At 41.2% G+C, this 23,979-nt stretch overlaps 1 protein-coding gene across 6 annotated transcripts in view; it reads left to right on the top strand.

The window, feature by feature from the left end:
- man1b1b (mannosidase, alpha, class 1B, member 1b) overlaps positions 1-21,012 on the top strand; it is a 31,531-nt gene extending 10,519 nt beyond the window's left edge. For 5 of the 6 annotated variants that reach the window (XM_030725588.1, XM_030725585.1, XM_030725584.1 and 2 more), the window contains 6 exons: positions 1,047-1,235; positions 7,383-7,573; positions 14,000-14,120; positions 15,184-15,378; positions 17,547-17,678; positions 17,885-21,012. In XM_030725588.1, coding sequence (XP_030581448.1) covers positions 1,047-1,235; positions 7,383-7,573; positions 14,000-14,120; positions 15,184-15,378; positions 17,547-17,678; positions 17,885-18,088 — 1,032 coding nt within the window. In that variant the 3' untranslated portion in view covers positions 18,089-21,012. Of the gene's footprint in view, positions 1-1,046; positions 1,236-7,382; positions 7,574-13,999; positions 14,121-15,183; positions 15,379-15,763; positions 15,861-17,546; positions 17,679-17,884 lie in introns of those variants that run through there. The other variant, XM_030725590.1, reaches the window with a different exon arrangement.
- The last annotated feature ends 2,967 nt before the right edge of the window (positions 21,013-23,979 follow it).

Here is a 23,979-nt window from a genome sequence, read left to right as displayed (position 1 = left end):
AATTCAGTTTTGTCTTTATAGTTCCAAATCACAACAAACAGTGCCAAGGCGCTTACAAAAACTTCCATGTTCCAAAAAGGACTGAGTAGATGGAATCCTCTGTCAGCCAAGAATGGGACGACATTTCTCTCCAGTGACTGTTCTCCTCAGTTACAAACTGTTGTTAAAAGAAGAGGATATGCTACACAGTGGTAAACATGGCACTGCGCCAACTTTTTTTAGATGAATTTTTGATATCAAATTCAAAATGAACCAGTGTTTTTTCTTAAGATTAAACAGATTAAACATTTGGTACATTTTCTGTGTTCTATTGTGCAGAAAATATGGGTTTATGAGATCTGGAAAACATTGCATTCTGTTTTAATTTACATTTTACACAGCATCCTAACATTTTTGGAATTGGGCTTATATAATAAAAGATAAATGAACAAAAAAATCTTAGCATATGTGGAATAAAGAGTATATTTAGGGTGTTTGCTTAAAAAATATTGAATTGTTAGGATTCGGCATTTGTGAAATTTTGGGTTGGTGTTTTAAATAACAATTTTCCTGCTATCTGACTTCAATGCTAATAATTTTTCTGTTGCTTTGTTGTTTAGTCCCTCTTTTTTGTATTGGGGAAAATCTGATCTTTATTATGATGTTTGCTTATATAAGTCAGCATAATACCTATATTCAGTCAGTATATCAGTGCATCCCTACAAATTGGTGCAAATTAGTTCCATGATAATTACATGTCATATAGCATCCTGTTGTGGGATACCAGCATTGCCGATCCAATGTCCGTTTAATCCTGTGAATGGTTTTTGAGCAAACTTCATTTGATGGCACAAACTTGAATGCAACAAATCAGTGTTCATGTGTCACACAGTAGAAGAAAAATAAAGCTTGACAGGACCCCTACCACAACAGTTCAGTGCAGCTCTGCACACCACACATCAAATTTTTAAAATCAAGTTAGGACAGTCATGGTCAACACTTTGACTTGTGGTTTTCACCTTTTTAGATGCAAACATCTCCATGAAATATTTTTTCTTTCTCCACAGAAAGATATTGGCTCCAGGTTGATGCCAGCCTTTAACACCCCGTCTAAGATCCCCTACTCTGATGTGAACATTGGGAAAGGTACAGCACACCCCCCTCACTGGACCTCAGACAGCACTGTGGCAGAAGTTACAAGCATCCAGCTGGAGTTCAGGGAGCTCAGCCGCCTCACCCAGAAACCACAGTACCAGGTAACTGACCAACAGCTCATGTATGCTGATTCAAGATCTGCTCAGAGAGTTGTAAGGGTGTCTCAATATTCCATCTGTATTCTTGCTAACACAACTTTTATTTTGTTTTTTAAAAACATTTCTTCTAATACTGACAAATATCAATTTCTTTCTGCAGGGGCTAGTTTAAAACCAAGTGTTCCTTGTAAATTGTAAGTGTAACAGATGAAGTCTGGCTGGGAGCTTAAGATGAGATGAAATACAGTTTAGGGGCATGATGATTAGTGAATGTAATGTAAAATCTTGATACTGGGGTCCAACAGGGAGGAACTAGCATAATCAGTAGTTCCACTTTAATGGAAATGGCACACACATAGAGACAATGGCCCTCATTTCCTGTGTATGCTAAATCTGCAGAAATTTAAACACTGTCAGTCCAGTGGACTGAACATAAAAGTTGCACCTTTTCTGGCTTCCTGTTGGGACACAATTGATTCAGCTTCTTCAGTCAGCCCGCTTTCTTGCCTAGAGGGTACAGCATCACTATTTTTTCCTTCACCTGGTGGTAAACATGCTTCCTTGTGCAGTGATCCCTCACCTATTGCAGGGGTTGCATTCCAGAGACCCCCATGATAGGTGAAATTCCACAAAGTAGCGACGTTATATTTATTTTATTTATATATGTTTTATGGCTTTATAAAACCTTCCCATACTTTATAAAAATTATAAACCTTTCCTACTCTTTTATTAACCTTTCTGATACTCACAATTCATACACTCTTAAACAGGAAAATTTCACAAAAACACAACACTGCAAAGCTACAATACGTGCAGTGATCGGACATCAATGTGAAGTAGACCAGGAGAGATGCTGAATGTATGGGCATAGTACAGGAGAGCAAACAGACTGATGCTATGGTCACTGAGCCAATCGGTGCCCAGGATGCAGAACACAGTGCTGTGGTTGGTCGCCTTCCATTCCATCAGCTAATAGTGTCCTGAGTACAGTCTCACGTTGGCAAACTTGTGCAAGCGGTAGGGGCGTACAGTACGGTATTCATCCACCGATGAAATACCCACAGAATCCCACACGATAGTGAAAGCTCTGCTACACAGAATTAGATTTAAAAAAAAAAAACCACATGATACAGTGAAGTGCAATATAGCGAGGATTGACTGTATAAAGAAATGGGGACAGTACAGTATATAGAGTGTACAAGCCTGTTTCAGAATGATTCTGATTTACTAACATGTGCATGGTGTAAGTACAAAGTAAGCCAGTGTGCATATTTCATAAATCCAATGTTGAGTTCGCTTATGCACTAGGGGTGTGCGATACTGACAAAAAAAAATATCTTGATTTTTTTTTTTTTTTTTTTTTTCTGTAATTTTTTTCGATAACGATAATAAACAATGTTTTGCATTACTTAAAAATGTGTTGTACAAGAAGTGAAAGCTGGTAAAATATAAGACTTAAATCAATGTTTCTGACATGTTAACTTATTTTTATTTTATTTTATTTAGCCTTTATTTAACCAGGAAAAACAGATTGAGATTAAAGTCTCATTTTCAAGAGTGTCCCGGGCATGACAAATGTAAACAGAAAAACTTCGGCAAGTTTTTCAAAAGCAATCGCTAAATATGGACGACTTGACAGAATGGGGGGAAAAAAATAAATAAATAAAAAAAAGAGGCTCTCCAGGGGGATTCCTCCTACATTATAGCAAAATAAATCACAAACTACACACCTACATCTGATCAGAAACCTGCTTATTGCAAGACTGCTTCAGCATATAATCTGAGGCTCCAAACAGGTGAGCTCTGAGAACATTGCTAGGTTATGACGCAGTGATTGTACTGTAACATACCTACTTTAACTTAAAGGGTATTAACATCCATCCATTATCTTCCTTTTTCTCCCGCTGGTCGTGGTTGGGAGGGGGTTAAAGTTTGCTGAGTGTGTGTTTTGCCAGACACCTTAGCTGATTAAAGTTTGTCTTGGACAGCGGGTTCCTGAAACTTTTCATATTCCTCATACTCGTAGATGATCAACCAGGTTAGTTGTCGAGCTATGCGTTTTCTTACAAAGTCTGCAAACTGCAAACCACCTCCTCACCTACGAATTAAGGTGGTAGACTGCGAGGCTGGGGATGTCTGAATTTCTTCCCCTGGCACAGTGTGTTCACTCATTTCCAGCTTTAGGTGTGTTGTTTATGCAGCTATGCTAGCGCACAGTATGGGCACTCTCAATGCACACACGCAGCCTATACTAAAGCATGAAGTAGTGAACACGTGGAACCGAGGCATTTTCATTGTTGTTTTTTTTCCTCATTAGCATACTCAATAACATCAGCTCGCACATCGTTAACACGGCAATTATGATATTATCGTAGACGATATATATCGTACACCCCTATTATGTACTTGTTTTTTGTGCAGGGTAAATAAGTTTTTATGCACATATTAGTAAATTGGGTCATTGACTACTTTGATAAGCACTTTTTTTTTTTTAAATACAACACCAGTGGGGAAAAGACTTTTTTAAAAGATTTTTTTTGGCCTTTTTTAGATAATGTACAGTGAAGAGAGACAGGACAGGATAGTGAGGAGAGAGAGAGAGGGCCACAGGTCGAACGTGAACCCGGGCCACCTGCACCACAGCCATGTGGGGGCATGCATGTTCACCTGCTCACCCAATGAGCCACAATGGTGCCTAGGGCAAACACTTCTTTAAAAACCTGGCTTTTAATCAAGTGTCCCATCCTCTTTTACTGCCTGTGCTGTGCCTAATTGTGGAAATTCTATGTAAACATTAGTGAAGCCTGTGGAAGACAATTTTCCAAGAGGTTTTTCAGAATCAGAAGCCTTTATTGTCATCAAACATAAGTGCTGGACAAATTTGTGACAGTGTGTTACAACAAATATTAACAAAAAATATTAACAGCTCGCCAGGGGCATCTCTGTACAACCTGCACCTGAGGTCTTGCCTGGTATGGTTGACCCCAGCCTCTATCAATCTTGTGCTCAGAGCTTGTTCTTGTGCTGCCATGATTAGTACCTCTGTGCTGTCTGTCAGTCCAGCTTTGTCCAGCCATTGGTAGGATTTCTCTGTGTCAGCCACGTCTTCTATCTGACGGTGGTACATGCCGTGCCATGCCTGTCCTTCCGTGATGGTTCCTATTCTTCCTCCTCTTCTTTCTCGGGTTTCTGCTGCCTGAGGTACTCACTAAGCACATGATCCTTTGTGGCCGTCTTCCTGATGTATTCGTGGATCTTCGTTGTTTCATCTAGGACAGTGGTCCTGACACTCACTAGTCCTCGGCCACCTTCCTTCAGCTTAGCATACAGTCTCAGGGTGCTGGATTTGGGGTGAAACCCTCCATGCATGGTAAGGAGCTTTATTGTCTTGATATCGGTGGCTTCTAGTTCCTTCTTTGGCCAGTTTATTATCCCAGCAGGGTGTCTGACAACTGGCTGGGCATAGGTGTTGATAGCACAGATCTTGTTCTTCCCATTCAGCTGACTCTTCAGGACTTGCCTTACTCTCTGCAGGTACTTGGAGGTTGCAGTTTTCCTAGCGGCCTCTTCATGGTTGCCATTTGCCTGTGGGATTCCAAGGTACTTGTAGCTTTCCTCAATGTCTGCAATGTTGCCTTCTGGTAGTGTAATCCCCTCAGTTCTGACTACTTTTCCTCTCTTAGTTACCATCCGACTACACTTCTCCAGTCCGAATGACATTCCAATATCATTGGTGTAGATCCTGGTGGTGTGGATCAGTGAATCGATGTCTCATTCACTGTTAGCATACAGGTTGATGTCATCCATGTACAGGAGGTGGCTGATGGTTGCTCCATTCCGTAGTCAGTATCCGTTGTCTTGTTGATGATCTGGCTGAGGGGATTCAGGCCTATGCAGAACAGCAGTGGGGACAGGGCATCTCCTTGGTAAATCCCACACTTGATGTTGACTAGTGCAGTGGGCTTGGAGTTGGCCTCTAGTGTTGTTCTCCACATCCCCATTGAGTTCTTGATGAAGACTTTTATGGTCCTGTTGATCTTATACAGTTCTAGGCATTCCAGGATCCATGTGTGCAGCATTGAGTCATAGGCTTTCTTGTAGTCAGTCCAGGCGGTGCACAGGTTGGTCAGTCGGGTCTTACAGTCTTGAGTGACTGCTCTATCTACAAGTAGCTCATGTTTTGCTCCCCTGGTCTCTCTGCCAATTCCTTTCTGGGCCTCGCTCATGTATTGTGCCACATGCCCACTCATCTTAGCTGTTATGATGCCTGACAGGCGATTCCATGTTGTACTGAGGCATGTTATGGGCCGGTAGTTGGATGGGATTGGTCCCTTCTGGGGGTCCTTGGGGATAGGACTGTTCAGCCTTCACTCAGCCATTCAGGGTGTGTCTTAGCCTCTAGCAGCTATTTCATTTGTGCTGCCAGGCGCTCATGGAGTGCAGTTAGCTTCTTTAGCCAGTAGGTGTGAATCATATCAGGGCCTGGTGCTGTCCAGCTCTTCATGTGTGAGACTCTTCCCTGGATGTCTGCCACTGTGATGGTTACTGGATCCTGTTCAGGGAGGTTGCTGTGGTCTGCTCTTAGATCCACTAGCCACTGAGCATTTGTATTGTGTGACATATCCTTCTTCCATATGCTCTTCCAGTAGGGCTTTGTCTCCAGCCTTGGTGGGGGTGCTGTTCTCATATTGTACTATACCTTGGATGGTTCGGTGGAGAACATCCGGTTTATTATCCTGGCTTCTATCTCTCTGGTATGCTTCTTCAGGCGGTTAGCCAAGGCTGTGAGCCTTTGCTTGGCAGTCTCTAAGGCCTCAGGTATGGACAGCCTGTTGTACTTCTTACGCACTGCTTTCTTCATTACACCTTTCTGCAACTCTGAGAGCTGACCCTCTGTGCTGCCTTGATCTTGGCCTCTAGTCGTCGTTTCCATGGAGGGTACTGCTCCTTATTGCTGTTCATCTTATAGCCAAGCATCTCAAGGAGACGGAACAGAGATCACTGCTGCCGTGGTATACGTCAACTGACTGGTTTCAGTTACAGTTGTCGTAGAGATTGTCCATAGTGCTGCATTTGCATCTTCTAGTAGATCTTAAGAGAGTGAATGGTAAATGGTAAATGGACTAGTTCTTATATAGCGCTTTTCTACTCAGTCAGAGCACTCAAAGCGCTTTGAGTGCTTCACATAGTCTTGGTAGTCTGTATTGAGGGGTCCAGTTCTCCTTCTTAGCCATGATCTTATCTTTCAGGTCAGCTGCTCTGCTCAGGATTCAAACTCCTGACGTCCTGCTCCAAAGACCGTAATGTGGACACCCCTACCCATCTATCTATCTATCTATATAATTAACTACTTTATTTACAAAATTACATGGGGGAGAATATGACATCAAGTGACATAGTATACATAAAACTCACAAGAAACCTTTAGTTCAAAAAGATATGTCCGGATCTATGAATGATTCCCTGCTGAATCCCAAAAATGATTAGAATCCAGAACAGCAACTAAAATAACATTTAACAAGAAGCACTTTGAGAGCGCAAACCTCCGTAAAAGCAGCGCACTCTCTGGGCAGTATTTACTTTTATGGCATTAGTATTGTATTTTGTATATATTAACTTTGTTTTGTTCTTTTAAATCTTTAAAACTTTAAGAAGTTTCTAGTGCAGTAAAAACAAGTGCAAAGTGCAGGCTTTTATTTGTACTGTTAAAACCCATTTTAAAATACTTGATTGTGAGTGTGATTTTTTTTTTTAATTTATTTATGTGAATTCATTCTTTTTCTCTTGGCAGTACTTTCTTTAAAAATATAACACTTTTTGGGGTCAACTTGAAAGAAAAGCAGTTGAGAAATGTAAATGTGAGATCAGAGGTTAAATGTGGTATGATATTTGGATGCAAACTATAATGTGATATTTAGAATCATTTACATTGTATTGCCAGAAGTATTCACTCACTCATTGAAATTATTTAATTCAGGTGTGCATGGCCACTTACATGGCCACAGGTGTATAAAAACAAGCACCTAAACATACAGGCTGCTTCTACAAACATTTGTGAAATGTTTATGAACATGGGTGTGTCCAAACTTTTGACTGGTACTGTGCATAGCCGCAGCCTCACCTATGATACTTCTGTCTCTGGTTCTTCAGGATGCAGTGGCTGAGATTATGAAACAGATTCATAAGCTGGATGGCAAGCTGGATGGTCTTGTGCCCATGTTCATCAACACAAACAATGGTCAGTTCACACATCAGGGAATCTACACGCTTGGAGCCAGAGCAGATAGCTACTATGAATACCTGCTGAAGCAGTGGATCCAGGGAGGCAAGAAAGAGGACCAGTGAGTCACACTAAATGTACCCAGTGTTTACTTTCACATGAATTAATGTGACAATGTGACTTCAACAGTCAGTCCCATAAATGTGGTGGATCTGCTTCTAGCCACAGACCAATTACTGCAGGTTCCAAGAGCTAATTGATTTTCACTTTAGTAAGCTATGACAATCAACTCACAGACTTCTTAGTCAAACTGTAGCTAGCACTTTATAATGAAACAAGGTAGGCAAAGTAATCAAACCAAAATAAACCCATCTGGAAGATGTTTGACCACTCCCACTGTCCAGGAAAACACTAGACAGCTTTTCACACATGAACTCTGGACAAAATGTTGAGAATCAGGTTGGAATATTGTCTGAAATAAGGCTTTCACACATGTAGCACACAGCAGGAAATAGTTTGCATATTTTTTCACTAGTGGAAATACTCTGTTTAGTTTAGGGAAGGCAGCTAAACAATAATCTGGAATCTGCACCATGCTGGACTAGCTACCCATCTTCTCTGTACTCTCACAGATTTGACACAGCATGACAAGTTACCCATCCCACAGTGTCTACTTCCTGCTGTGCTCCACTGTAGGCCACATCAGGCCAAAATGCAACAAAACTTTTTCATCGGAAAGCCTTGCGTAAACAAGGCCTAAGGGAGGAAATAAACACTGCTGCACAAAAAAACAGTATGTGTGGTCCCAGCTTTGGAGACGAACAAATGTTGGCACAGCTGTTAAAATAATGGTGAAGGCTTCGTCCCATTTTTAATCTTGAACAAATACCTGCAAACATACATCTTCAAGTTGCTAACACTCAGACAGCTTTTGAATGCACTTGGCCTGGGTGATTGGTTTACAACAATGGATCTAACAGATACTTACTTTCACACACCCGGACAACCCACCACAGGCAGTTTGATGTTTGCATTCAAACGCATAGCATACCTGGTGCTGCCATTCAGACTGTCTCTCGCTCTTCGCACTGTCACGAGAGAGGGGCGTCCACATTTAGCCTATCCAGACGACTGTGCTCTAGTAGCGAGTTGCAGAGAGCAGGCGGTGACGCAGCTGGTTGTCACACATTCAGGCACTGGGTTTTTCAGTGAATTTTCAAAAGAGCTTGCTGACCCCAAGTCAGAAGATCTCTTTCTTCTGAAAGCAAATATGTTTGCTTTCCGGCGGTGCACGTTTGTCAGAGCAGAGTGGCTGCATTTCACTGCTGCCTCGCTCAGTTTCAGTTGGAACACAGACTTCATTTCCAAATGATCTTACAGTTATTGGGTATGATGAAATCTATGATTGCTAATCTATTATTTTACATGTTAGCACTTGGAGGGAGCCCAGGCTGCTGCAGATATGGGACATATTTGTTGAGGTGCAGGCTAACACCCACTGCCCCCGTTCTTCTCCTAGGCAAATAGGAGCTGCTACAAAGTTTGCTTTTCCATGGGAATTGATGCGCTAGACATGGCCAGACATGCTGCTGTGGAAATGATACCACCAATTCTAGAGAGAGTACATCGGCAGCACTTGTCCGGTGCATCTGCTACAGGCAAACATTGACTGCACTCAGAATGTGCGTTTATGTGTCCAGTTGTTTGTCTGCTTTGCCAATCCAGCTAGAGGTACGACATCACTGTGCTCAGCTATGGACAGCATCTAGAGCCTGGTAGCGTGGAGAAGGCTGGGGTTGGGGTTGGCCCATCAACTTTTTTTTTTGTAAATATTTTTATTGATTATTTAGTTTTCCTACATAATAAAGGAAAAAGAACACACAACAGTCACCTCCCAACCAAGAGTGGGAGGACATAAAATACATACAGAGTGCATATTATTTGAATTTCTCCATCAAACTAAGTACTGGTTGCCAGATGTCATAGAACACTTTCTTGTTTAGTCAAGGTAAATCTGATTTTCTCCAGATGAAGCACATTTCCTAACTGTCTCAACCACATTTCAAAAGAAGGGAGTTTATCTGATTTCCAACAGAGCAATATCACTTTTTTGGCCACTAGTGTAGACCATGACATAACCTGTTCCTCTTTCTTGTCCCTCACCCATCTTGGTTCAAAAACTCCCAAACAACGCTCTAAGGGGGGGTGCATGGAACCTCCCTACCAGTTGCCCCAGACAGAAATTCAAACACATGACACCAAAAGGGCCATAGTTTTGGACACTGAAAAAAAAGATGAGCCAAAGTCCCCTGATCTTTAGAACACTTAACACAGAGTGGAAACATCCTTATATATATTTTTTTAATTTAGTGGGAGAAAAGTGCAAATTATGCGCCACCTTAAATTGAATTAAATTGTGCCTAGCCTTGATAGAACTATGATATATATTTTTAATGCATTCTTGCCAAGCATTACCTGAAATATCTGCCCCCAATTTTTCTTGCCACTGCTCTCTATAATTATCAGATATTTAATAAAACACTGTAATAGCAAGAAACAGCACCTCTAGTGTATGGTTCAAGAGACACAAAGCTGTCAAGGACCGAACGCTGGGGAATCACTTCATAATGCAGGGCCGAGGCTTTAATTAAATTTTGCATGTGTAAGAATCTAAAAAATCTGAATTTGGAAGATTAAATTTCACTCTTAGCTGCTGAAATGACACTAAATGTCCATCAATATAAATATCTTTGAGGGAGCAAATACCTTTACCTTGCCATGTCATAAATCTAATGTCCTCAAGCCCCGGCCTAAAGGCGTGCTACATATTGGGGCATCTAGGTACATTTGGTTCCAGACCTTCAAAGAATTTTGGATTATAGGGTTTTTGCTATCATATCATGATTTCTCCATACCTTCCGCCACTCCGAGTATCCTGATGTTATGTTGTCTTGACCGTGATTCAAGGTCCTCCTATTTCTTGTGATGTAATTCTTTCCCTTCTGAAGCAAGCTGCACAGCGCCTCCAGGGCTGCAATCCTCCCTTCATGCTCACTCACCGCCTCCTCAATATCATGTACCTTTCCCCTCAACTCTCTTGTCCAATCACTGCAGATTGTCTGTGTCTCATCTGGACAAGATTTATCGGGCTCAGGTGGGCACTGCCCATGCCCTAAGCACTATGTGCACTATGCTCGTACGAGGTAATGTGCCTGGCAGAGCTTGGGGTCACTGGTTCCCCCAGACAGCCGACTGGCACCTCTCCTTACTGATGTCAGAGTCACCACAGACTACATTATTCGTGCGTCCTGCTGTGCAGCGCTCTGCCTGGGCAGAGGGCTGCCTTCAACAGTAGTGGAACAGCGGCATCTGTGGCTGACCCTCTCTGATGTACTGGATAGGGACAGGGCTGTTTATTTGGATGAACGAGTGTCTGCTGTTGGGTTATTTGGGCAATCACTCAGCACCATTCAGGTTAAATTTGAACTGAGAAAGAAACAGACAGAGGCTCTTTGCGATATCATCCCCAGATGTGATGTAAAGCTCAAGCTAGGGGCTAGCTCTGCCCAGAGAGCCATCTCGCTGCCCAGAGAGTGGCGCCCACAGCTGCTTTGGGTGTGCCACCAGCAACAGGTCAGGTTCCATGCCAGTCAGCTTGGAGCAAAGGCCTACCTTCAGGGCCCAAGAGGGACTCCACGCCTAGAAGGAAGAAGCCTCCTAGCTGTGGGATTGAGTGGAGAGGGGCTCGAGCGGCAGGGAGACCCCATGTCCCCCACCTGTTGTCGCCCAAAAGGAGCCACCCAAGTTCTGTTCAGATTGTCAGTCCCAGAAGGCACTGAACAGTCTCTCAAGCACAAATCCACTGCACACAAAGATGGGATTTTTTGCTGCCTCAGGTTGTTACTCCCGTTGTAGATGTGTTAAATGCTCAGATGACTACATCAAGTGTTCCCGCTGTGAATGTACATGTTCCCATGTTATGATCAATAAAAAAATGTGTATTCTCAATTATAAATCCTCAGCCTGCAGGCCAAATGAGCCAGGTCAGGCAGGTGATGCCTTTTCTCTGCAGACACGGTGGGGGGCAATAATGCCTCACCTACAGTGTTCCAGGTCAGCCGACTGGCTGCTCACCCCTCTCAGTGGCATCCTTGCACCCCCTCTCCGTGGGTGGCGAAAACCGTTGCTACGAGTTACCAGTTACAGTTCCGGGCCAGGCTGCTTCATTTCTGCAGTGTAATAAGTCCTACTGTAAGAGGCAAAACAGCAGCGATACGAAGGCCCCGTTTACACAAGTGGACGCGGTATTGTTTTTCTTTGCTTGTTTTAATGTGTTCAGATTGAAACATTTTAAAAATGATCACTGTTCACACAGAATCGCAAGAGATGTTGAAAATGCACATGTAAAGGAGTTGCAACCATAGTGTGCATGTGGCAGTACCTCCTGTTTTCAAAAAGTAGCGTTTTATTTGTTTACACGAAGACAGAGAACAGAGCATTTTGAAAATGCTATACTCTGGAACCCGTTTTTTTTTTTTTCTTTTCTCAAATTGTACCATTTTCAGGGTCTCAAAATGCCGTTGTTGTGTAATGAACAGGCCAAAATGCAACAAAACTTTGTTTTCATCTGAAAACCTTGTGTAAATGAGGCCTAAGGGAGGAAATAAACACTGCTGCACAAAAAACCAGTAGGAGTGGTCCCAGCTTTAGAACAGTTATGTCTATAACTTCTCTTCCCTGAAAGAGAGGAACGAGTTACACCAGGGTGCCTCGCTGCACAGCTGGGCACATATGTCATCACCTTAAAGGTGTGAATAGAGGTGTCTTCAGTCAGGACACGCAGGGGCGTGATATTCCATACTAGATGTGTTATTGCTTGTTCCTCTCCTTCAGGGAACAGAAGTTAAGGACATAACTGTACGTTTTTTTGCTTTGTAGAAAATAAACAAATCACAGATATGACACACTTTTTTTTTTTTTTTAAATAGCTGAACATTCTAACTTCAAACAATACTTCAAACAAATACAATTATTTTAATAATTAGTGGCAGATTTTTTTTTACAGTTCAGGTAGAGGAAAAAAAAAATCCATCCATTTTCCTCCATTTATGCTGTTCAGGGTCACGAGGGGGCTGGAGCCTCTCCCGACTGTCATACACCCTGGATAGGTCGCTGGCCTGTTATAGGGCTAACATAGAGAGACAGACAAACATTTGCATCTATGGGCAATTTAGAATCACCAATTAACCTGACCCCATTAAGTGGGAGAGTACCTGTAGAAAACCCATGCAAACCCCACACAGAAATTTTCGGGTCACGGTGGATTCAAACCCAGGACCTTCTTGCTGTGATGTAACAACCAATAATCACTTTGTCACCCTGCTGCCCCCATAGAATCATTCAGTGGTAATTAAAAAGTTGAATTGAATTGTAATTTGCTTTTCTAATCAAATAACTGCACAAATATAAATATGCTAAATAGCCTCCAGTTAAGAGAGGGTTACAGTGTGGTCTTAACAAGCATGGCTGTAGCTCAACAGGTAGAGGTCACCTACTAATCGGAAGGATAGCGGTTTGATCCCTGGTTGCTCCAGTCTGCATGTCAAAGTATCTTTGGGCAAGATCCTGAACCCCATATTGCTCTCTGATGCAACTGTCTTGAGTATGAATGTTAGATAGAAAGCACTTAAGCTTAGAAAGAAGTGCTTGTATGAAGGTATGTGAATGGCATGTTGTGTAAAGTGCTTAGAGTGCTCAACATAAAGTAGAAAAGCGCTATATGAGAACCAGTCCATTTGCCTCAGTGAGAGCTGAGTTGAAACAGTGGAAAGAATTATACACAAAGTGTGGCAAAAGATGTTGGTTGTTCCCAGCCAGTTGTGTTCAACATTTGGAGCAAGTACAAACAAAATAGGAAGGTTATGGAAGAGATCAGAGCTCCAGGAGAGAAAACTGAAAGCAATATGCCTTCAAAAAAAAAAAAAAAAAAGCCCAACAAAACAAATAGACAGAAATAGGAGTCGGAAATGAGCTGAATGGAATGGGATTTAAAAGTCACAGCTAAAAGAAGAGAAGCAGTTGTGGACTTAGGATGGGATTCGATGAAGGTGGCCAAGGTGGCCAAGCTTTTTGTCTTGTGTTGTTCCAATGAATTATAAAAAGAGGACTGCCTGACAGAAAATGAAAACAAGCAGGATTCCCCACTCATTTATGCTATGAGGTTGCATATCAGATAAAAGTCAGGGGGTGTAATCATTTACCTCCAAAATAAATGCACATTCAAATTTTGGACAGCAGTCTCATAGAAAAGTAGGTTTGCTCTTTCTCAAGTGTGAGGTACTGTAATAAATTAATGAATAATTGAAAGTCACCTTTACTCATATAAGTGTCCAGAAATGCTTCCTTCTACATTCCTGTACAGTAGCTGTGTACCTTGTGGGTCCTGTCACACTGATTTGACTTTAAATTCTGCTCCTGAAGAGAGAGAGTGTGTGTGTGTGTGTGTGTGTGTGTGTGCGTGTGGGTGCATGCGTGTGTGTCATTTCAGACTCTTGGAAGATTATCTGCAGGCAATAGAGGGCGTAAAGAAGAACCTGTTGCAGAAGTCGTCTCCCAGTGGGCTTACCTTTGTTGGTGAGGTCTCACATGGACAGTTCAGTTCTAAAATGGTCAGTAATGTTCAAATGCAACTGAGTTAAACATTTTTCATCTGTTATTTAAGAGTCTGTTCAAGCTGTGATTAGTTGGTGTTGATAAATAAAAACAAAAGAAAAAAATACTGAAGAGTTTGAATACTTCTGTGAGAAACAGTTTTGCTGCCTCACTCTGAAATTCTCCTTATGTAGAGTTTACTAGCCAAATAAAGTATCCTTTCTATGTGTTTCTGTTCTCACTGTGGATCTCAGGAGACATTGGCAAACTTTGTGATGTGTTAATGATTCTTCTGTTTTGCAGGTTTTTGCTGTGTCATCTGGTCATAAACATTCATGTTGTTTTCATAGATTTGCATTAAATCACACTGTGCTGCCTGTCAAGCAAGTGGCGCAGATGGTGGTCAGGATTGTCATTGATAGATAGCAGTTAGTTCAGTAACCAATCCACAACACCTTCATAAGTGTTCATTTTGCTGCTATCACAGAGCCTATCCTATCAGTTTATCCAGTCTGTCACCAGCTCCAATGCTGCTCTCTGAACAGATCACAGCAAAGTATACTTTGCTTGCCACAGCTGAGTGATAGACAGTCTCCATCATTTTTCTTCACACATTGAAAGATCTCAACTTTCTTAGAAATGGAGCCTGCTCATCTCCTTCTTCTATAACATCTCTGTGTTGGTCTTCCAGTTCCAGTAGTGTGTATGTGTCTTTGTACTCGCAACACTTGTCATTGAGAACAAAATAGCAAACACCTCTGAAAACACAGGTTTTTATTTTTGGGCTTTTGTGCCCAAACAGCAAAAATAATTTAGTTTAAAAACATTTTACAAAAAAAAATACAAATCTAGAAAAGGATTCTGAGTGTATGTTATCTGCTGTAAGTGCTTGTCATTCATTTTGGAGATGATGACCGTGAAACTCTAGAGATGAAACTTCATTTTGATGAAGTCATTATTCATTTGTAAACTTAATAGTCAAGTCAGTGCCGTTTCAACACTAATTTGTTGTGGGTTACCCATGCCATGTTACACACCTGTCTCTAACTCTGTCTCTGTTCTTTTTTTTTTTTTTTTCAGGACCATCTTGTGTGTTTTCTTCCAGGAACTCTGGCCCTCGGTGCTTACAATGGTTTGCCTTCTGATCATATGGATCTGGCTAAACAACTGATGGAGACCTGCTACCAGATGTATACCCAGATGGAGACGGGCCTCAGTCCTGAGATTGTCCACTTTAACATGCATCAAGGCAGCACCAGAGACATTGATGTAAAGGTAGGTAGAGTCCTGCAGGAGTGCGTACAGCTCCTTACATGTGCTTTTAAGTCTTACTATAGACTGTAGACTTACTATAGACTCTAATTATAATTAAAGCAATATTGACACATTAAGAAGTGTAAATATGATCCAACCTTACCACTGACAAGTGGGAAGATGTGTACTATATGGAGAGGCCCAGTGTGTAGGCATAATTGGCATCAATTACCAATATTTGCCTGGAAACGTTCTTACCCTGGGCAAAAGATGAGTTTGCACTTACTGTTGGATTCATGAAACGTGTGTACTGACGTATTTTGTTCTCACCACTGTGCATTCAGAACCAACAGCCTTGTGCAGTCTCCATATAGTTCTCTATATAAGGAAACATGTTTACCACCAGGTGGAGCAGAGGAAGCTGTGACGATGTTGTAAGAAGAACCCTGTACCTCTAATTTAATAATAGTGTCAGAGGTCCAGTGATGAAGCCAGAAGAGACGGTGGTTTGGGAGTGACAACTGTTAAAAAAATAAATACCGTATTTTCCGGAGTATAAGTCGCACTTTTTTTCATAGTTTGGCTGGGGGTGCGACCTATACTCCGGAGCGACGTATATGTGACATTTGTAACACATGAACCAAAATACTCCAGCCACTTGACATCTCCGTGAACTGCAGCTTTAAGGCAGTCTTGCGTAACCTGTGGGCGCAGTGGATGATGGATGGAGAGCACAGCTTAACGGCAACTGGGAGAATGCGCCACCCAACTTTCCTGCAAGTCATTGGATGGATCAAGAAAACATGGGCTTCAGGGACAAACCATCCTGTTGGGATTCAGAAAGGCTGGAATAATTGGAACTGCAGCTGACGACGAGTCTGACTAACGCGACACAGAAGAGGAAGCGGCGCTTCGTCTACGGAGTGTACGGAATTGTTTAGAAGTGACACCGAGGATGAAGAATTCAATGGATTGATGGTTTGGTTAACTTGTTAGTATGTTCTTTATGCTATGGTTATCTGAATAACTTAATGTTACGTTAACATACTGTAGCGATTCTCTTAGTTAGAGAGCGTGTTGATGTTGTGGGATTTCGGACTGTTCGGGAGGTTCGTGAAGGCAGCATGGAGAGAGAGAAAAAGACCGAGAGCTTGCCTGTGTGTGTGTGTTGCTGTTCCGCTGTTGTAGTTGTGGTTGGCGTGGCTGTGGCCTACAGCAGCCGTTTTTCTGCTAATAAAGACGACCTTTGTTGTGAATATCGCCGACTGTGGAAGTGTGTTTACAACGTTAACATACCGAACACGTGTTCGTTGTGCGTCATGTAGCTGAATGTGTTACGTTAGCATAACGTAGGTGTAACCGTGTTCGTCCTGTTCTTTAATCCATTATTATTTTAAATTGCCGTTCAAGATGGAATTTGTGCTCTGAGTCTCGGATTCTATCAACCCCCCCCTCTCCCCCCCAAAAAAAGTGCGACTTATAGTCCAGTGCGACCTATATATGTTTTTTTCTTCTTTATTATGCATTTTTTGGCTGGTGCGACCTATACTCCGGAGCGACGTATAGTCCGAAAAATACGGTAAATAAACAACACTCAGGCTGAAATAACAGGAGTGCTGAATATCATTTCCCCTTAAAAAAAAGTTTGGAATCAAAGTTCATATGAAACAGACTAACAGAAACAGAAAACAGGAGGTAAGGACTGTGTGTGTGATCTGTCAGCCCCAGATGAGAAACTCGCTGCAGTGGTTAAAGAAAACAATCCAGATTCTCGAACATCCATGCAATAAGAAATTATACTGTGATGACATCAAGGAATGATTAAAAGTAATTTAGAAGATAAGATGAGACTAGGAATAATGGAATAGGTTTAAAGCTTACACCTTTCCATTTAGTATTTTGTTTTCTTCACATAATTATTTTATTGTAGTTCTGAGCATTTTGCAGCTTATGGTGTTTCAGAAAACTCTAAATAATAACCAAAATGCAATAATAAAAATAATAATGCATTGTATTTAATAACAATATCACAGTGCTGATATTAATGCAGTTTCTCAAGGCTTGTTAAAGTTAGTGTCTACTGGGCATCCAGATACTTCTTCAGCTGAACATGTTAGTGAGGGGTGTATAAACTAAGCTTAGAAGTGGCTCATCTTCTGTTTGTGTCTTGTGTGTATTCTGTGTTACAGCTTGCAGACAGACACAACCTTCTGCGACCAGAGACTGTGGAGAGTCTCTTCTACCTGTACAGGTTCACAAAGGATCACAAATACCAGGACTGGGGCTGGGAGATTCTCCAAAACTTTAACAGATACACAAAGGTCTGTACAATCAAGGCTAATCTATGTAGATCTGTCTGGGACGTTTCACTACGGATAAATGGCTCTTCAGCATGTTGTCAAACACAGGCCTGTTTAATGCACACCTTTTGTGGCCCTCATACATTTTCATGAATGTGATCTCAGTAGTTAAGATTTGCTGAATACATGGTGTGAGCTTGGACAAATAGCTGTGTGCTTCCCCTCAGGTTCCCTCTGGTGGCTACACATCCATTAACAATGTGTGCGACCCGGACTACCCAAGCCCCCGAGACAAGATGGACAGCTTCTTCCTGGGAGAGACCCTGAAATATTTCTACCTACTTTTCTCAGATGACTTTAACGTCATCAGCCTGGACCAATATGTCTTCAACACAGAGGCACACCCACTGCCTATATGGGCTTCTGCGTGACACAAATACAAATAGTGCAAACTTCTCAGGCTTGGACTAACACCAAGAGAATTCTTTTACATTCTATGTCTTGGACTTGTACTGACAATGACTGAATCATTGTCTCTATGGAGAAGTCCAGTTCAGTTTGTGGCTCTGCCCTGTTTATTCATTTGACTGATAGCCTTTGTTACAACTGAGGAAGGTTCCTGTTCTAATGAATACTCAGATTAGCTTCAACACTGAATGTGATTAAGACAGCTTTGATTTAAGTCACAATCATATGTGGAGGGGCAGCCTCTGCTTGGACTCATTGCAACTGTATGAAGACTGACACTGTTTAGTACAGCTTTGCAACAGGCACTAACTAAAATCACCTTTGATGTTTCAGAAACGAAGTTCCAAAACAGCTTTGTTGTCATAATGTTTACAGACATTCTGTTCTCAACAGTGGAAAAGTTAGTGTAACAGCTGTTCTGAATGTCTGCCCTGGAGCTGTGACCCAGTACTAAGAGTGATGGCAGGTTGCCTTTGTAACATTCCCTGACAGCAGCTTCCATCACTGTGAATTGAAACCTGCGCCACATGCAGCCTGCCAAGAAGCCACTTCCTCATCACACCATGTCATAAAGTCAGTCAAGTGCTCAGACTTGGACAGTTCTCCGATATCCTCACTGTGTGAATGAGAACAGGAAATTACATGCAGCTTTCTAAAGGGTGAGACATGTTTGGTTTCTGTGCTGCATTCATGTTGTAAAGGAAGTGTCACTTAAGGTCAAGGATAAAGCTTTGCTCAGGAGGTGCTCACACTGCAGCATGATTAATGGATGCCTGACCAGTTAAGTGCAGAGAAAAGGTGTATGCAGCTCCACATTCAACAATCCAAGCATTTCTTATAGGATTAGGTGATATGATGGCATAAGCCTAAGGACCATATACACAGATAAAGAGTAGCAACCACATTGTAACTATTAGCAACACCAAGCAGGCATGTACTGTGACACGAGCAATTGACTTGACTACCAATAGAAGTAAAGTATTGATCGAGTGATGTGAGGAGAGACTCAAAAGAATGAAGAATACTGAGCGATGGGAACATTCCCAAATGTAAAACATGCTGGTTGAATAACCAGGAAACATCAAGTGTGTTTTGGTGTCCTTGCACATACAGTGCTTAACAAATTCATTAGAATACCTGTCATAATAACAAGAAAACATATTTTAGAAATTTGTCAAAAACTTCTTTTAAACTAAAAATTATATTTTTATTTATTTGGCAAGTAAACTGAATTTTTTACCCAAATTTGAGTCAAACATAACATTTAACCAGTAAAATGAATTTTTCTGTTCAGGAATGCAAGTAAATAACTAATTTGGCACCTTAAAAAAAATAATAATGTGCTTTACTATTTTTTTATACTTCCTTACAGTATAAAACTAAGTCTTAAAATTCATATATAACAGTGATTATGTTTTAGCATTAGAAATATTTAGATTAAAGAGTTTGTGCTTGGGCTAACATTACAAGCATGAAAAATTATTTTGGATACTGTAGGACAGCTGTGGCATAAACCTTACATTGGTGGTCTAATAAATTTGTTAAGTACTGTATGTGGAGAAGGAAACCAATTGCAAATTAAATAATAATAATAATGAAAAACCTTTGGCAAAAGTCATTTGAGCAGTCTGTATCAATGATTCTGTAAGTGCAGTTTTTCATCGCAGGAATTGCATTTATATATGGACCTGCTCTGTTTGGGCTGAAATAACTACCCACTGGCATAGCCAAGATGGCTGCTGGGTGACAGTTGTTCAAATTAAATCTGTAATTAGTTTAGTTTATCATTTCTTAGTAAATGATTGAATAAAATGACTGAAATATACTAGTAAGAAAAATGTTAAAAGGTTTTGCATTGCAGTGATGCAGTGGGCACTAGAATTTGCTTTCTATATCAATAATTTGTATCCTACAAACTGTCATGTCATGTAACCAGCAACTCCAGATGAGATAAATTTAGTGCAGTAAAAAACATATTGTCGCCCTCCTAAAATAATGGTCATTTTATTTAGGTTTTTCAGAAAACACAAAAAACTGAACCAATTATTGAAAATATGATTCAGGAAAAAATAAACTTTTTGTTAAAAAATGACTTGGGCCATTATTTTAGGAGGGTGACAATGTTTTCTTCTCAAATAAGTCCATGTATAGGTGTGAACTGGCACAATCAAATTATCGCATATTGTGCTATGAGTTGTGTAATTGTTAACTGTTCAGCTTGCTCAGCTACATAGAATTCTTTCTTTTGCTACTATGTTACAAATAAGTGAGCCAGCTCCAAAAGTAAATGTGGCGAAAAAAAATTATTTTCTTTAATTACCGCTTGTAGGAAAAGTGCTTCTATGAATGTGTGTGTTTACTGCCAGTACAGCAGCTGTTGCTTTGGGCAGGATTATTAAAGATGGTCAATCACATAAGTTTTTTTTTTTTTGGTAACTTGATCTTAATTTGCTAATGGATTAGGCAGTCAGCATTCTGGTTAATTTATTCATAAATTGTCTCCTGGCTCTGATTTGACATTATCAAGTATCTGCTCCTTGCATCACTCCCACTGTTCTTGTCACATTGCCTTAATCAAAAGCCTTGAAGCAAGTCTAACCACTTTGCACCATCCTGACATGCCTCTGGGCAGGTATTTTGAAGCATTAACTAAATTTAATTTCAACAGTCACTGCTTCATAAAGACTGCATGCATAGAATTCAAATCTAATTTAAAATGCAAAACAATAAAAGTACTTAAAATGTTTATTGATTTTACGCCAAAAGAATTTTTTTGGTGTGGTGGTTAGCACTACTGCCTCACAGTTAGAGTGACATCTATAAGGTCTGGGTTCGATTCCACCTTGGCCCGGGCCTCTCTGTGTGGAGTTTGCATGTTCTCCTCGTATCTGTGTGGGTTTCCTCCCACAGTCCAAAGACATGCAGTTACTAGGGTTAGGTTAATTGGTCACTCTAAATTGCCCATAGGTGTGAATGGTTGTCTGTCTCCTTGTGTTAGCCCTGTGACAGGCTGGCGACCTGTACAGGGTGTACCCTGCCTCTGATCCTATGTCTGCTGGGGTAGGCTCCAGCCCCCCCACGACCCTGAACAGGATAAGTGGAAGGGAATGGATGGATGGATGATATGGCTGTGGAAGAACAGAAAGTGGGCACAAACTGCATGTTTGACTTCACAACTTTTCCTGTGGATTTTCTTTTGACATGAATGTAGCATCAGCTTTCATTCAGGATCACCTGATCTTGGTCACATTTCAGCTGTTGCTAAGCAGCACATTTTACTTATGAACTGTGAAAATTTTGCTTGTTGAAGCAGCAGTAGGTTCTTGACAACAGTTAAATTTGTCATTTTATTTCATTTCCCTTTTCTTGCCACTGACCAGCTGCCATTTTTACTGAATATTCCATTCCTTTGCCATTCTCTTTGTTAATGTGTAAATCAGGGGTGTCCAAACTACGGCCCGCGGGCCAAACACAGACTGAGCTCAGATTTTTTGGGCCCGCAGGCACAAGCAATGAATACAACTCAGCCTGCAATTCCTTTTTTTTAACTCATGGAGGCAGCGTCATGTAGCAGATGTCTGCCAACTGCTTCAAAACCTCAAAAAGAAGACTGAATGATTAACCAATCACAGCCCATTCTGTGTGCCTTGGGTGGGGGTTATAGGTGACACACAGTGTTGCCAACTTTTTAGAACCCCTAGCTTTTTATTTTCCTAAAAAGGGACTAGTGAGAAATTTAGCAACTTTTTCCAGGGACTTCTGCAACTTTTGGAGACTTTTCAAGAAAGCTGAAATCCTCCCGACGCTGTGTTTTGTGTACATACAGTGCTCCCTTTGTACGTCCGGATTTCACATCGGCACTGAGGGGAAATTCCCCAACCCCTGGACTTCACTGCAAACGAAGCGGCAACTTTTCCAGAGACACTTGTCACAAATGGAGCCCTGCACCACATGCTTCCATGCTCTGCGGGAGCTCATGGTTGTCAGTACAGGTGTGCAAACAAAGCTATATGCAGCAGTTAGCGCTGGTGAGTTCAAAGACAGTTTTGGGGATTTTGCCGCTATTGAAAGGGACATGTTGCTGTTTGACTCTGATGATGCTCCACCTCACCTGCAGCTGGAGCTGACTGAGCTTCAGTGTGACAACTGACATCGGCATCTCTCTCATGTGCCTTTTTACTGGTGTCATGCCAAAAAGTTATTTTTAGTATTTGCCAAAAAAATATTTTGGTGTATTTAAACAGGTGTAAATGACTTTTTGGCCTACATTGCTTCCGAGGGATCTGGCCAAGAGGGCAACAGAAGTTGCAACAAAGATAATCAGTTCTATAAAGACAGTTGAGGTGTCCTAAAAGGAATTGGTTGACGATCATGAAGATAGAATAACACAGTCATAAAGATACTTGCACTTTTTTTTAATAAGGCCTTCATAAATCCTGTTGACTACAGTGTACCTACCAATCTAAGCCAAGACCTTATACAACAAAAACACTGGAAATCACTTTTTGGCAAATGATCAGTTTTGGCACAACACTGGCAGCTGGATAAGAACAATTTCCAGAGATCTGAACATTTGAAAATGTTCACCTTGTTTGACTCCACATATTTGTATGCAGTTTCTCTGTTCTGAACTGCTTGAGATCAAGACTAAGTGACTCCCACCTAAGTGACATTTTATGATTGTCTACCACTGCTCTGGAGCCAGACCTGCTCTGTATACCTGTGTGCCCTTCGCATTAGGGTCAGTAGCTTACCTGTTGCCCTGTTTTCAGAAATGCAGAAATGTCATCAGGGACTGCTGGCCCTCGGGCACTTTCACATTGTCAAATTTCGACACCCCTGGTGTAAATGATGTAACAAGAGTATTTAAATGTAAATCTGGCAGAATTAATTGTAGTGTGTATTTAAGATTCCAACATCAAGTCCACACAGTGAGCTTGTATGTGCATTTTTTTTTTTAGTTATTGCCATAGTAGCAGCTTGAGTAGGCTGCAGCCATTCCTGTAAATACCCTCACTGACATTGTAGTTTGTCTCCTAGTTGGATTCAATAACTTTTGGATTTTGTACTGAAATCAAACTTGTCGTAATGTACTCAATGTATTTTCTTATGTGTTGTCAGACATATGTGTTGTCAGTGTTGCTTCAGGCATTTAAGAAAAAAAAGACACCTGATATTGTCCATTCAAGTTATTTTTGCATGTTGCTCATTTGCTACAGAATATTCTCATTTTGATTGCTGCAGATTATTTTTTTAACAGAGCAATGAAATACAGTGATATTTTTCCTGCAGTACCTCAAATCAGTCCTGACATTTACATTTACACCGTGTTGACAGCACTGGGTTACGTACAGTGGGGAAAATAAGTATTTGATACACTGTAGAGCAAAAGACATCAGGCTCAGGGAGGGGCAGACACCTTTCACGACCACTTGGTGGTGAGGGCAAGGCCACAGAAAAAAAGACATTTTTAGTTTCTTCTTTAGCAGGTAAAATGTATGCTCTATGCCCTAGGTTTAAGTCTGGAGATTGACCAAACCAGTCTAAAATCTTCCACTGTGCCATGCAGATGTGTTTGTATGTTTGGGCTCATGAGCAGATCCTTTCTTTCGCTAAACTTTAGCCTTTCCATCACCTATTAATCTTTGTCTCAGTCCATAAAACCTTGTCTCTATACTTCATTTTCAAAACAGGCTCCTTACTTTAGATTTAACACATTTGACTAAAATCACTGCGTCTTCAAACTTCAAACTGATCTGAGTCTAAATGGAGGGAACACATAAGGGACAATAATACTGGCAGATCCATCCCCAGGGCTTATCGCATATAAAGACTTGAAAGAGGGAAAACAGTA

This window comes from Archocentrus centrarchus, unplaced genomic scaffold, assembly GCF_007364275.1.
Source record: "Archocentrus centrarchus isolate MPI-CPG fArcCen1 unplaced genomic scaffold, fArcCen1 scaffold_63_ctg1, whole genome shotgun sequence".
Lineage (NCBI taxonomy): Eukaryota > Metazoa > Chordata > Actinopteri > Cichliformes > Cichlidae > Archocentrus > Archocentrus centrarchus.
This window is presented reverse-complemented; position numbering and strand designations above follow the sequence as displayed.